This window comes from Lemur catta, chromosome 15 (assembly GCF_020740605.2).
Source record: "Lemur catta isolate mLemCat1 chromosome 15, mLemCat1.pri, whole genome shotgun sequence".
NCBI lineage: Eukaryota > Metazoa > Chordata > Mammalia > Primates > Lemuridae > Lemur > Lemur catta.
This window is the reverse complement of record NC_059142.1, coordinates 18,586,232-18,599,777: the sequence shown is the minus strand read 5'-3', so window position 1 is coordinate 18,599,777 and position 13,546 is coordinate 18,586,232. Positions and strand designations below refer to the sequence as shown.

General features: G+C 36.6%; 1 protein-coding gene across 1 annotated transcript in view; it reads left to right on the top strand.

Moving 5' to 3' along the window:
• The window catches only part of TAOK1 (TAO kinase 1), a 130,518-nt gene extending 117,374 nt beyond the window's left edge, over positions 1–13,144 (top strand). The window contains exon 20 of the mRNA XM_045525309.1: positions 3,818–13,144. Coding sequence (XP_045381265.1) covers positions 3,818–4,279 — 462 coding nt within the window. The 3' untranslated portion in view covers positions 4,280–13,144. The remainder of the gene's footprint in view (positions 1–3,817) is intronic.
• Positions 13,145–13,546: the final 402 nt, after the last annotated feature.

The following is a 13,546-nucleotide window of genomic DNA, read 5'->3' as shown; positions in this document are numbered from 1 at the left end:
ACTTTTGACATTTTTATGTATAAAATATTTAAAAGAAAATTTTAAGTTCTTGAGTCCTTAGAGATTTGTAAATTTAATTCTATATTAATTGGATATTTTATATGTAGATATTAAAATAATGGGATGTTTATTTTACAAATAAACAATTTTTTAATTTTATTTATTTATTTGCATCCCTGAGGCAGGTTAAAACAATTTTTTAAAACTCGACAGATATAGCGAATCATAAATAGGGCTGGGCGCAGTGGCTCACACCTGTAATCCTAGCACTTTGGGAGGCCGAGGCGGGTGGATCGCTCAAGGTCAGGAGTTCGAGACCAGCCTGAGCAAGAGTGAGACCCCGTCTCTACTAAAAAATAGAACTAAAAATATATATAGAAAAAATTAGCCGGGGATGGTGGCGCATGCCTGTAGTCCCAGCTACTCGGGAGGCTGAGGCAGTAGGATCGCTTAAGCCCAGGAGTTTGAGGTTGCTGTGAGCTAGGCTGACACCACGGCACTCACTCTAGCCCAGGCAACAGAGCAAGACTCTGTCTCAAAAAAATAAATAAATAAATAAAATAGAAAATTGTCTTTAATCCCACCACTCAGAAATCACCACAATTAACAATTTGGTGTTTTTTCCTCAGAAGAATAATTCATGTTTAATCTAAGTCCTTCAACCTTCACATAAAATGTCTTCCTACCTCTTTTACAACACTCGGATACTTAGAATAATAATTTTCAAACTCTTCTTATTCTAGTCCATTCTGGCCTGTTCATAATTTCCCAAAGACTTCTTATTTTATTGTTTCTCCATGCCTTTGCACATTTCCTTGTGTTCCTGGTTAACTACTCCTCCTTCAGAATCCAGTCTCTATATCATCTCCTTTGAAACTTCTGTGCACCATACTCCCTCCCCTATAAAGTGAATCACTCTATACTTTTGTATTTCTGCTATACGTTATAGACATGTTATTATACCGTACCACAGTCCTTAGCAATTTTTTATTTGTATGTGCTTCCCATGCTAAAATGTGTATTTTTTAAAGGACATTTAAAAAAAATTGATAAATAAAAACTAAATGTGTTTGTTGCTGCACTTTGTGACTCATGGCTGTAATCCTAGCACTTTGGGAGGCTGAGGCTAGAGGATCACTTGAGCCCAGGAGTTTGAGGCTGCAGTAAGCTATGATGGCAGCACTGCACTCTAGCTTGGATGTCAGAGCATGACCCTGCTTCAAAAAATAAAATTAAATAAATAAACATGTTTTTTGAGCTAGATTTCTGCAGAGAGCAATGACTTAATGCACCTTTACAAATTTTCTTTATTTCCTACTTTAAAAAACATTTTACCATGGAAAATTTCTAACATGTGCAAAAGTAGGGAGAACAATACAATGAAATCCGTAAGTACTTATCATCCAACTTCAAAAATTTTGCTAATTTTTTTCTCATCTGTTTCTCACCCCTTTCACACCCACACCTTTTGTCTATAATTTGTTTTTTAATGCAAATCCCGGTATAGCATCATTTTACTCCTAACATAACCATAATTCGATTGTGATATCTAACAAAATTAGTAATTATTTTTTAGTCCATTTATGAATTTCCCCTATGATCTCAAAAATGTCTTCTTTGCAGTTGGTTTATTACATTGCATTTGGTTAATTGTCTTTTTTTTTTTTTTTTTTTTGAGACGGAGTCTCGCTCTGTTGCCCAGACTAGAGTGCCATGGAGTAAGCCTCGCTCACAGCAACCTCAAACTCCTGGGCTCAAGCAATCCTTCTGCCTCAGCCTCCCGAGTAGTTCGGACTACAGGCATGTGCCACCATGCCCAGCTAATGTTTTTTTCTATATATATTTTTAGCTGTCCAGATCATTCTATTTTAATGGAGACGGGGTCTCGCTCTTGCTCAGGCTGGTCTCGAACTCCTGACCTTGAGTGATCCTCCCACGTCGGCCTCCCAGAGTGCTAGGATTACAGGCGCGGTGGCTCATGCCTGGCCAGTTAATTGTCTTTTAAGTATTTTGCTCTGTAATAGTGTACTCCCCTTCTTTGAAAATGTAGATTGGATCATTTGCCCCAGAAATTTGCACATTCTGGATTTGGCTGATTGCATCTTTGTGATATCATTTCATATTTTCCTCTCTCCTCTAGTTCGTATTTCCTGTAAACTGGTAGTTAGATCCAGAGGTGTGATTATATTTAGGTTCAATTTTTTAAGTTTTTTACGAGAATTTTTCATAAGGATTACTGTGTATTTCCTTTTGCTTCACAGTAAGAGATATATAATGTCTAGTTGTCCTACTTTTAAGTGTTACTAATGTTGATCCATGAGTTCAGGTATTGTTAAAATGACCATCCATAAAAAAAGTTCTCCAACTGTTTTTTATTAATTTCATTTATTATGTATTTTTCTGTATAATTTTTTATATATACAATCAACTGTATTCATTTGTAATGCCTTCCAGTTTTCCAGAACTGATTGTGATAGCCACCCAACTGCTAATTTCTAGGTATAAATCATCTCCTAACTTTCAGTGAGGTTATCATGGTGTTTTATTTTTCACCTAAGGATATGGTACATCTGGAATATATATTGGTATACAGTGTTAAGATGGGCCTCCATTTCTATTTCCTTTGAGATAGTTGGCCAGTTATGCTATTATTTGTTTAAAAATTCATTTTTTTTTTTTTTTGAGACAGAGTCTCGCTTTGTTGCCCGGGCTAGAGTGAGTGCCGTGGCGTCAGCCTAGCTCACAGCAACCTCAAACTCCTGGGCTTAAGCGATCCTACTGCCTCAGCCTCCCGAGTAGCTGGGACTACAGGCATGCGCCACCGTGCCCGGCTAATTTTTTCTATATATATTTTAGTTGGCCAGATAATTTGTTTCTATTTTTAGTAGAGACGGGGTCTCACTCTTGCTCAGGCTGGTCTCGAACTCCTGAGCTCAAGCGATCCACCCACCTCGGCCTCCCAGAGTGCTAGGATTACAGGCGTGAGCCACAACGCCCGGCCTAAAAATTCATCTTTTTCCCACTGAATTAACTACTGCTTTGTCCGGAGGTAAAGATCTACAGATTGGGCCAGTTGCAGTGGCTCACGCCTGTAATCCTAGCACTCTGGGAGGCAAGGGAAGAGGATTACTTGAGGTCAGGAGTTCGAGACCAGCCTGAGCAAGTGCAAGAACAAGAACCCCATCTGTGCTAAAAATAGAAAAAATTAGCTGGGTGTGGTGGCACTCGCCTCTACTTCCAGCTACTTAGGAGTCTAAGGCAGGAGGATCGCTTGAGCCAAGAGTTTGAGATTACAGTGAGCTATGATGATGCCACTGTACTCTAGCCAGAGCAACAGAATGAGACTCTGTCTCAAAGAAAAAAAAAAAAAAGACCTACAAATTGGGATATTCATTATATTTCTGTTTTATTAATCTATTTGTCTATTCCTACACCAATATTTATTTTATTAGAGTGACATATGATATGTCTGGTATCTGATAATATTGATTTCCCTTCACCCTTTTTCATTTTCCAACACTTTTTATCTAATCGATTTAGCAGCCATTGGTGATAATTGCCTTGATTTATTATTTTAATAGAGTTTATTACCTTTGCTTTTTACCTAGAGTTTATTACTCTATTATTTCAATAGTTTATTACCTTGATTTTACACATTTTAAAAATATAAATTATACTGATTCTTACAGTACATCTATTTTGATTTTTAAATGTATATCCACAAAATAACCACTTCAAAGCTGAGTAATTATTGCTTCCTAAATTTTAGATTTTTAAAAAATAAATTGGCTTTCTTTTTGCTTCCTTCATCCAATAGATTGAAGAAGAGATGTTGGCTTTGCAGAATGAACGCACGGAACGAATACGAAGCCTGCTCGAGCGTCAAGCCAGAGAAATTGAAGCTTTTGACTCTGAAAGCATGAGACTAGGTTTTAGTAACATGGTCCTTTCTAATCTCTCCCCTGAGGCATTCAGCCACAGCTACCCGGGAGCTTCTGGTTGGTCTCACAATCCTACTGGGGGTCCAGGACCTCACTGGGGTCATCCCATGGGTGGCCCACCACAAGCTTGGGGCCATCCAATGCAAGGTGGACCCCAGCCGTGGGGTCACCCCTCAGGGCCAATGCAAGGGGTACCTCGAGGTAGCAGTATGGGAGTCCGCAATAGCCCCCAGGCTCTAAGGCGGACAGCTTCTGGGGGACGGACAGAGCAGGGCATGAGCAGAAGCACGAGTGTCACTTCACAAATATCCAATGGGTCACACATGTCTTATACATAACCTAATAATTGAGAGTGGCAATTCCGCTGGAGCTGTCTGCCAAAAGAAACTGCCTACAGACATCGTCACAGCAGCCTCCTCACTTGGGTACTACAGTGTGGAAGCTGAGTGCATATGGTATATTTTATTCATTTTTGTAAAGCGTTCTGTTTTGTGTTTACTAATTGGGATGTCATAGTATTTGGCTGCCGGGTTTTTTTTTTTTTTTTAACTTTTGGGGAAATTTTGAAAAGTGGAATTGATATTAAAAATATGCGTGTGTGTGTGTGTGTATATATATATACACACACACGCACACAGGCGCATATATATATCTTATGCATGTGGTAAAAAGAAATTGGCTAGATAGGGGGTATTTTCTGAATACTGCAAAAATAAAATGCAGCAAAGTGGCTTGAGTCATCACTTTTGAGTGTCTGTATCCTAAGAAGTTTGTGAAAAAATCGAAAGCCTTTCTCCATATCCCAAATTCTTATGAGCCACCCACAGCAGGCAGCATATTCTGAAATAAGTTATTTTTGGAACACACCTCTGCATCCTCTCGCTAATGTGTTTTTTTTTTATTAAATTGGTCTGACTTCTCAGCCTCATTTGAAGTAAAAAAAAAAAAAAAAGAAGAAGAAGAAGAAGAAGAAATCCATGAGCACTAAAGGATTGCATTGACTTTTTCAGAGGGTAGAAAACAACTCAGTTTTTTTTCCTGAATGAATCATAGGTTTGTCAGTGATTTTTGTCCATTCAATTGTGCCTTCTTTGTGTCACGGTGAGATGGGGGTGCTTGAGGAGATCACAAGTTGTGTGGGGATTGCATAACAAACCTGTGAGCTTTCAGTGGGGAAAACCAGAAGGGTAAGAGGGGCCCCTGAAAGTTCATATGATGAGTATATCCAGCAGCATAGTGAGGGGAGATAAAGCCTACATATCCTGATGTTTTGTTGCTTATACTGTGATATCTCATCCTAGCTAAGCTTTATAACTCCCAAGACCCCAAACAGTACTTTTACTTTGTACAAAAACATAGCCAATACAAATCAAATGCCAGAGGTATTTGAATGATGCCATATTTGCAAAATGCCATCTATTGAGACTTCTCATCACACTACATAGACATAATTTGATTATCCCCTTTGGCTTATGGGATTTCCTGTTTACAAGTAGAATAGCCAATTATTTAAATGTTTAGTTGCCATAGTGAACCAGGAGCCACTGAGCCAATGACTTTACCAGCTGCTGACTAATCCTCATCACCACTGTAGATCTTGCTGCATGTGCAGGTCCTCTATTTTTAATTACTGTTTTTGTTGCTGCAGTACTTTACAAACTTCTAGTTCATTGAGACTTAGTGACCATTTGGCATCATGTTAACATCACACAGTAGGAAACACCACTTCCACAAGTCTCAAGCCTCAGTGCTAAAGTACTACTGAAAAGGAACTAGGAAGTTTGGCCAATTTAAAAAAAAAAAAAAAAAAAAGTAAAAGTAAGTTATAGTGGTCAGGAAATCTCTTGACAAAAGCTAACATTGGGGGGGGGCATGTTTTGTTTTGTTTTGATGTTTTGTTTTACAATGAAGGATGAACCCAATGCTAAAAGTCGGATGTTACTTGTTATTCCATTGCTTGTGTGGAAACTGAGTTGGAGGTGGTTGGGGAACTGTGAATATGACTTGAAGGAAAAAAATGTCCTTTTCAGCAACAGATCAGAGTTTCTTAAAAGTTATTGTCCTGCTCCCTTCCCAGTTGTCTTGAAGATCTCTTGCTGCTAACTCTGGATCCTGCTTTTCATGTAGTCAGAGGGCTCCAAGGTAGTACTCTCTTAAGTCCCTCTCAACGATACTCTTCGCCTAGACCAAACTAATGACCAAATAGTAATCTATCACTATTGAAGTCTTGGTTTTTTAACCAAATTTCAAGTCTTCCCCAGGTATGTTAGTTCAGTCTCCATGAATCCCCACCTTTAGGCATTTCCAACATTCATTTGAAGGTAACTGGAAGAAAATTAATGTTTTAATATAAATCTTTTAAAAACCAAGATCACAATAGAGTTCACACACAATTTTAGGCAGTGTTTCAAGTAGCACTCTGGTGTATTGTCCTCTAGGCCATGCTCCAGATCACCACTTTTTAGGTAAATATGACATGTACTTGTCATATCTAATGAAGGGGCTTTTAGTCATCTCATCTTTTTTGCATTCAAATATTATACAGTGTTTCAAACAAATTGAGAAATCTACCTATTTGGAGGAAAATAAGAGATTTAAGATTTAATAAAATATCAATAATATAATGGAATTTGACACCTTTAAAAAATTATTCATAGATCTGGCCTCTATACTACTGGAGGGGTAGAATAGGGAAGCAGATCAGTTTTGCATACAAAACTCCTTAAAACCAGAAATACTACCAGTGATACATTTTTAAATCCAATTGTAGACTTAAATTGAGTTACTGGGTCCATTCAGATCATATGTACTTATAAAAGCATGATTGAATACTGACTCCAAATGTCTATCCAGTAGGGCTTTGTATCTAATTTGTTTGACAACCAGTTTTACATGTAGGTCATGATTATGCCTGGATTATACCATTAAGTTTATTTTAATTAAAATATATATAGTTTGCAAAAATGATTCAAATTAATTGGTTTGTGTGTGTTTGTGAGATCTAGCTTCTGAGGAATCTCATACATAGTCGGAAACATCACAGAGCAAAAGCTCATAGTAGGAAATTCTGAAAGATTTTGGGATATCCTCAAGAAAGAGCAAGCACTTTCTGAATCAGTGTGCAAATGTCAAGATTTGATCAAGTTAACACTACCTCCTTCCCAGTGTTGCTGTTCACTCATATATGTGTTTAAGGAAATTAAAAGTATGGGAAATTTCTCTAGCATATCAGAAGTCATAAATGCTATATCTGGTATCCAGAGCCTGGCAGTAAAAAATTTCTTGTGTTCAATCTCTTTTGTTTTTTGCATTTTAAAAATGCAAAGCCTCATACCTTGAAATATATTATTCCGAATTGGGTTCCCTTCCCTTTGCACGTATTTTTTTTCTTCCCCTTATTAAAGTCAGCTCTAACTCCAAATTATGGTATCTGAAAGTATTTTCATTATACAAATAATGTTAGTTGAAAAATGTGTTTATTATTTTTATTCAGAGCTGCCATTTTAGTAGTCATTTCTATACCTGAAGATAAAGAGTTCTGCATTTGAAGCCACACCCACACCACAGTTGCAATATACTTAGTACTCTAGATCAAAGATTTATTGGTAAACTGAACTTTTTAGCATAGTCATTATGATTTTTGGCTTCCTAGACATCAGGTAAACACCATCCAATACACTAAAGAAACTGTCCTGGACACTCCCTCCCACTTCCACCAGTTTTTTTCTCATCCCCTTTTCAAAAATTGAAAACTCTATGAGTGTCTTTTTCAGACCATAAGCCAGACTTCAGTGACTTTCTACTTCTGTAAGTACTAAATGTCTGGCATTTTAAACTTTTATAGAATACATTGTGTTGGACACTGGAATAATACTATTTATTTTCACCTGTGAAAAATGACTTCATTTGTACTTGAAACACCTCCTTTGCATTTCTCCATTTGTGCCATTCACTAGTGGAAATAAATTGTATTATACCATTATCTACTGGCTTTTTAAAACTGTGTTAAATATGCACATTTTTGGTATAGCTAATATCATTTGTATGTATATATTGTATATACATATGAGTGTATATGTGTGTATAGATAGATGGATGTAACTCATATTGTACATTTCCATCAGGGCACTTAAGGTTGTGTTATTTTTGTTTGGTTTTGTTATTTCAGTCCTCAGTTAAGGCAAGAATGCATGTGTTTCTTAAGAATGAGTACTCTGGGTTGACATTTGTGAGAAGGTGGTCATTAGATGCAATCTTTTCCTTTTTAATCCCCTCTTAGCACTTGTGTGAATGGAAAGAAAGCTAAGTAAAATATGGAATCGTAAGTTGCAATGCAGTAAAATAGTGCTGGGGAGGGAGCCAGTTAGTGTTCCTGTGAGTTTGTGTTGTGATGCAATAAAAGATAAGTGATGCAGAGAGAAATGAACCATGGAAAGTAAGAACACTGGTGGCGATTCCTCTGCAGAGATGATAAAAAGAATCAATAAATCATACAATATATACTTTCCATGTGTATTTCTTAGTAATGATGCCATTGATCCTCTTACTCTTTTTACTCCATTAATACTAATAATTATGTATTTTGCTGAGGATCAAAAGAACCAAGAAAGAAATTACTGCTAAAGCATCTAAGGTTCTCCTAAACTATAAAATCAACAGGAAATGGCCACTGGGAGAGAAGGATTTGGTATTGGTGTGAGGGGCTTTCTCCCTTTAGCTGCCTCTCCTTGCTTGCTAATAGTAAGTTCTTTGTGCACGTTCCACCCTTTCTGAGCCACTACTATTCAAGCAGAGATTTGGCCAATAACAGCAGCTCTTTCCTTGGAGGTTTATATGGTCCTGTGTTTTGTCCCATGCTCACAATGTGAAATGTCCTATTGTGTACTCAAGTCAGAAGATAATATATTTAAGGTGTATAAGTGAATCTCCTATAATGATGGAAGAAGAGGTTCTTATTTCTTAAATAGAATGCCTTCTCTAAGAGCAATGTCAAAACTTGGGCTGTCATCTTTGAGCTGCTTACCAAAATATAGACCATTATTAAAGAAAGAAAAATTCTCTATTTTGTTTTCCCCCATTTAATATGATAGTTCCCCCAACCAGGTTGTGCCTCTTAAAAGGCACTCACTCACTCTTAGTTAAGAACTGGAAATCTCCCATCCTCAGATTCCTTAAAGGATGAAAAGTGTGCTGTACACTTCACAGACTTGCCTCTTGTATGCAAGGACTACTGATTGAAGTCTGTTTTGCTGTGTCTGGTTATGTTGTCTGCACTTTTATGAAATCACTACAGTAGGTCTACATTGGAAATGACTTAATTTGTAAAGAAGTAAGTTTGTTAAACACTGTCTAGAAAAAGAAAGTGAAGCTGAGAACTCTTATGCATTTATATTTTCTACTGAATTCTGGTAGCCCCATTTAAAGTCATATTGATTAAGTTTTTCCTCCTTGTTTGTAGCCAGATTTCCAAAATTTCACTCATATGAGGGAAGAGAACCCATCTGGCTTAATGGTAGTCTTATAAGAAATATATGAATGATTATGCACCTTATCTGCATGTTGTAGGTTTCTTAAACTTGCACTTCCCATCCACCCAAAGATAGATGATCTTTATAAAGAAAATAAAGGCAGAGAATTAAAACGGGGAGCCATTTTCTATGTCACCGTCACTGTTAACTATTTCCCAGCAATCTAAACTTTTTGAAGTTTCAGAGATTTATTTGTGTATGTGTCTGTATTGTTTTTTTGTTTTGTTTTTAAATGTACAAGGGGTTCTTCTTTAAATAGAGAAAAAGGTTAATCCTCACTGAAACAACAGGATGCCCACTGGATATACTAATCTGAACATCTGTAGGTAGATTGTCATGAAAAAGTGGAGAGAAGATTTCTGAATGAATGAAAAAGGGTATCTTGATGCCCAAGAATTCCCCCCAAAGTACGGGTAATTCAACCTGCACAGTTTTCTTTCACTCATAGTTTTTAGCAGTTGTGAGTGAAAAATCATGTAATTATCTGTAAATATGTAGCTAACAAATTGACCTAGTTTCTGTATTTTTTTGTTTTTGTACTAAAGTTTATAGGTCTGTGCCAGCTAGCAAGGAGTTGCTGTCATTGCAAGTTGTGGTCCTAGCATCTAACCCTGAAACCATCCTAGGTGACATTTTTAGAATTAATGCTTAAATGTTGTTAAACAGGGGGAAATGAAGCTTAATCATTGATCAGGTTTGAAATCTTTTGAAGTGAAATAATTTTATTTAATATAAATGATCACATGTCCTCAAATGAGGTAGGGAGCCTCCCTCCCCCAGTGGCCATGTTTACAGAAGTGTGTTTTGTCTTAAAGTGCAAGTGTTTTAATGTTTATGTAAATTATGCAGGTGATAACATGGTTTGGAACTGTTTATTGGGCTCTTTAACTGAATTTTCAAATGAAATGAACTGTACTTATTGCAGGCACATCGATCCCATTTCTGGAACATTTTTCCTATTTCCAGAACCACATATGTTCCTTTGTCATTACCCCCACTTAACCTCCCTTTCTCTGATATGCCTTGTAGCCAAAGTATTAAAGACTGGTAAACATAGATGAGGGAAATGCATTTCTTAGAAACTCATGAACCCTCAATTGTGTGCTTTCAGTACTTGTGTTATATGTTTCTATGGCAACTCTGAGGTCAGTGGTTTAGAAATGAGATACCAGTGTTAATGAAAAGTGTGTACTCTTTGCTTTTGCATGGCTTGGCTTAGTATCCAAGGTATATTAGGGCCACTTGAAAGCATGAAGACCAGTTATATGGGAACAGGTTTCTCTCAGTGGCACATTTTGCTTTTTTGAGCCCCAAATACATTACCTAGGCATGAACATTATTGTTAGTATAAATTGCACATGGTCATGAAGTGAATTATGTGATTTAAAAGGATATAACTGCCTAACATTTGCAGATTCTGGCTGGTCTGTGTAACCATTTGACACATATCCAAAAACCTAGGGGATATTGGAACCCTTCTAACCCTTTTTTTCTTCAATCATAGACAAGTATATATATATAGTTTATTAAGATATTGGCTGCCTCTGGTGTATTGCCAGACAGCTGTCTTTTGGTGTCCATTCTAAATGTGGTGTTGTCCTTTCTTGCATTTCATACTATCAAAGAAACCACCACCCCTTCATCCTAACAGCATTTTATACCTTTTATTCCACATTAAATGGGAATTGTGCCTACTTAGAGTGCCCCTCCAATGAACGTGTCCCAAAAATCCAAGCCAGACACGTAAGGTGGGAAAACATTTATTTTTAAAAAGTCCACTTAAGGCCAGTAATTTATCTGAAAAGGTATTTTACCATTATCTTGATACTTGATATATCAGCCTGTTAGGAGTTGCAGGTGGTTTCATAGGGTAAAACCCAAGTGAAGAGAGGGATGTGTGGGGGTCCTCTTAGGAGATAATCTTACTTTACCTTTCCTTTTATGGTCTTTTTTTGCTAGAACAGGTTAATTCTCCAAATTTGTTTTGTTTTTTATTTTTTAGGGAAATTTTTACAAAAGCAATGGTCTGATGTAAATAACATTTTAAAGTATAGTGCACATAACGTCCCCAGACTGTTCCAACCTGATAATTTGTAAATGCTTTAGAGTTTTTAAAATTAACACTTGTGTTGCTAAATCCTATTTATGTAAGTCTGCTAAAATTTTTAACCCAACTTAAGACAAACATTTAAATAATGGATGGGTTACTATGAGCAATTTAGCTTTCAGAACCCGCTTGTTTTAGTATATGAAAAAGCCTAATGCGCATTAATGAGGTTGGAGAGACTATTGAGAAATATGTATAGTGTATATTTTAAAACAGCTTTGCTTGTATTGTGAAGATTTAAAAACAAACTTGAGATTTTTTAACGTAACTATTAACACAGTTTTAACATAAGTTATCCCACTGGGTTTAAGAGCATCTTGAATGTATAATCCTTTTTGTAACCCAGATTGGTTTCTGCTTTTACCAGTCACCCAAACATATTATTTATGTTTTTAGTTTTATGTACTCATTTCTCTTTGTTTTCCTCAAACAGCATGATTTTTTTGCACATGTAGAAATTTTTTAAAAGAAAGAAATTAATACATCATCTTCTCTGGATTTTCTTCACTTCTCTCTTTCTTTCTACTAACCCCTTCCTTTAAAGACCATATCACTCCATTTGCATTATTTGTGCAAATGCCAGGGTTGGTTTTTATTTTTATTTTTGCTATTTACCTAAAAAAAAAAAAGAAAATGCTTCAGTCAATTGCTTTTTTATTTAAAAAAAAAAAAAAAAGAAAAGAAAAAAAGCTGTAACCTTATCATTTCTGAGTAGACCATTGAGAGATGAATGCACACCTGTAATAGCCCAGGACCAGCTTTGGTGGCTAAAGGGAATATCTTAACTAAGCTAGAGGTTCTTTTCCAAAAGTGGTATATATTATCCACAGTCTATTTCAGTTATTCCCACAAGTCGGGGTCCAGATAAAATGAGGGTTATCAGCTAACTGATACGTTATCATTGAGGTTCATCAATGAATTTGTACATTTCTAGTTCCCTTTGGTGAAGGGAAAAATGATGATTTTGCAAGACCTAGATTTTGGCTTGGTTTCTTGCCTCCTTTTTTGGCAGCCTTCATCTTCTCATCTCCCAAAGCCCTTGAGCCTGTAGGGTTTTCATAGTGGACAAAGGACTTGTGGTCTTTTAAAACTGGGACTGATTTTTGGGTGAGAGAGTATCATGTTGAAAGTGTGGTGTTCTACCACTTTACTAATGACTAATTTTAAATACACACTGTCCTCTCAATTTTCGGACCAAACAGACACCCACAGTGGAGGCTTATCAAGGGTTGCAATGGGAAAGAGGCCTCTCCCTCACTGTCAGCACCAGCTGGTAAAGGTGACTGTACAGATGTGCATTTTCCTTTTGGTAGAAATGGTCCACAGCACTAACTGGTAAGGCTTATTGTACAGTATATCGTCAGTATTCTTCTGGTTCAGCATACCTTATAGTTCATATATAACCTGTATTAATTGTATAGATTGTGCATTTAAAGCTGTTACCAAGTTGTCAGAACATAAGAGCGAAAACAAGGTCATATGTAATATTTTGTTTGTAAGTATCCTTTGTATCATAGCAAAGGAAATGTTTAAAAAAATCAACTGTAATAAAGTAATTTTAGTACACAGAGTGTCTACTCAGTTTTTTAAAGCAACTTTATTCTCATAAAGATGAAGTGTGTTTCTATTCATTTACTATCTACTGGATAACTACTGAACCTCAGGCACTGTTGTGGATGTTGGGGTTATAAAATGAGTAAGATATGGGTAAGTGAACTACCTGATAAAGACGTAAACCTTCTAGTCTTTCTAGTCTAATTGGCTCACCTGTCTGCCCAGTGAAGTGGCCTACTGTGTTCTGGGTGCGAGGTGATTCTACTTTAGGTTCTGTTTGATGCAGGTGCTTAAGTTTATTTCTACATTGTGGTCTATATAACTACAGCTCTTCCTACACACAGACACATAAATGTAGGTAGTTCTCTTGGACCTTGTATGAAGCTTCAAAAGGTGAGATCTTTTGAAAATCTTCA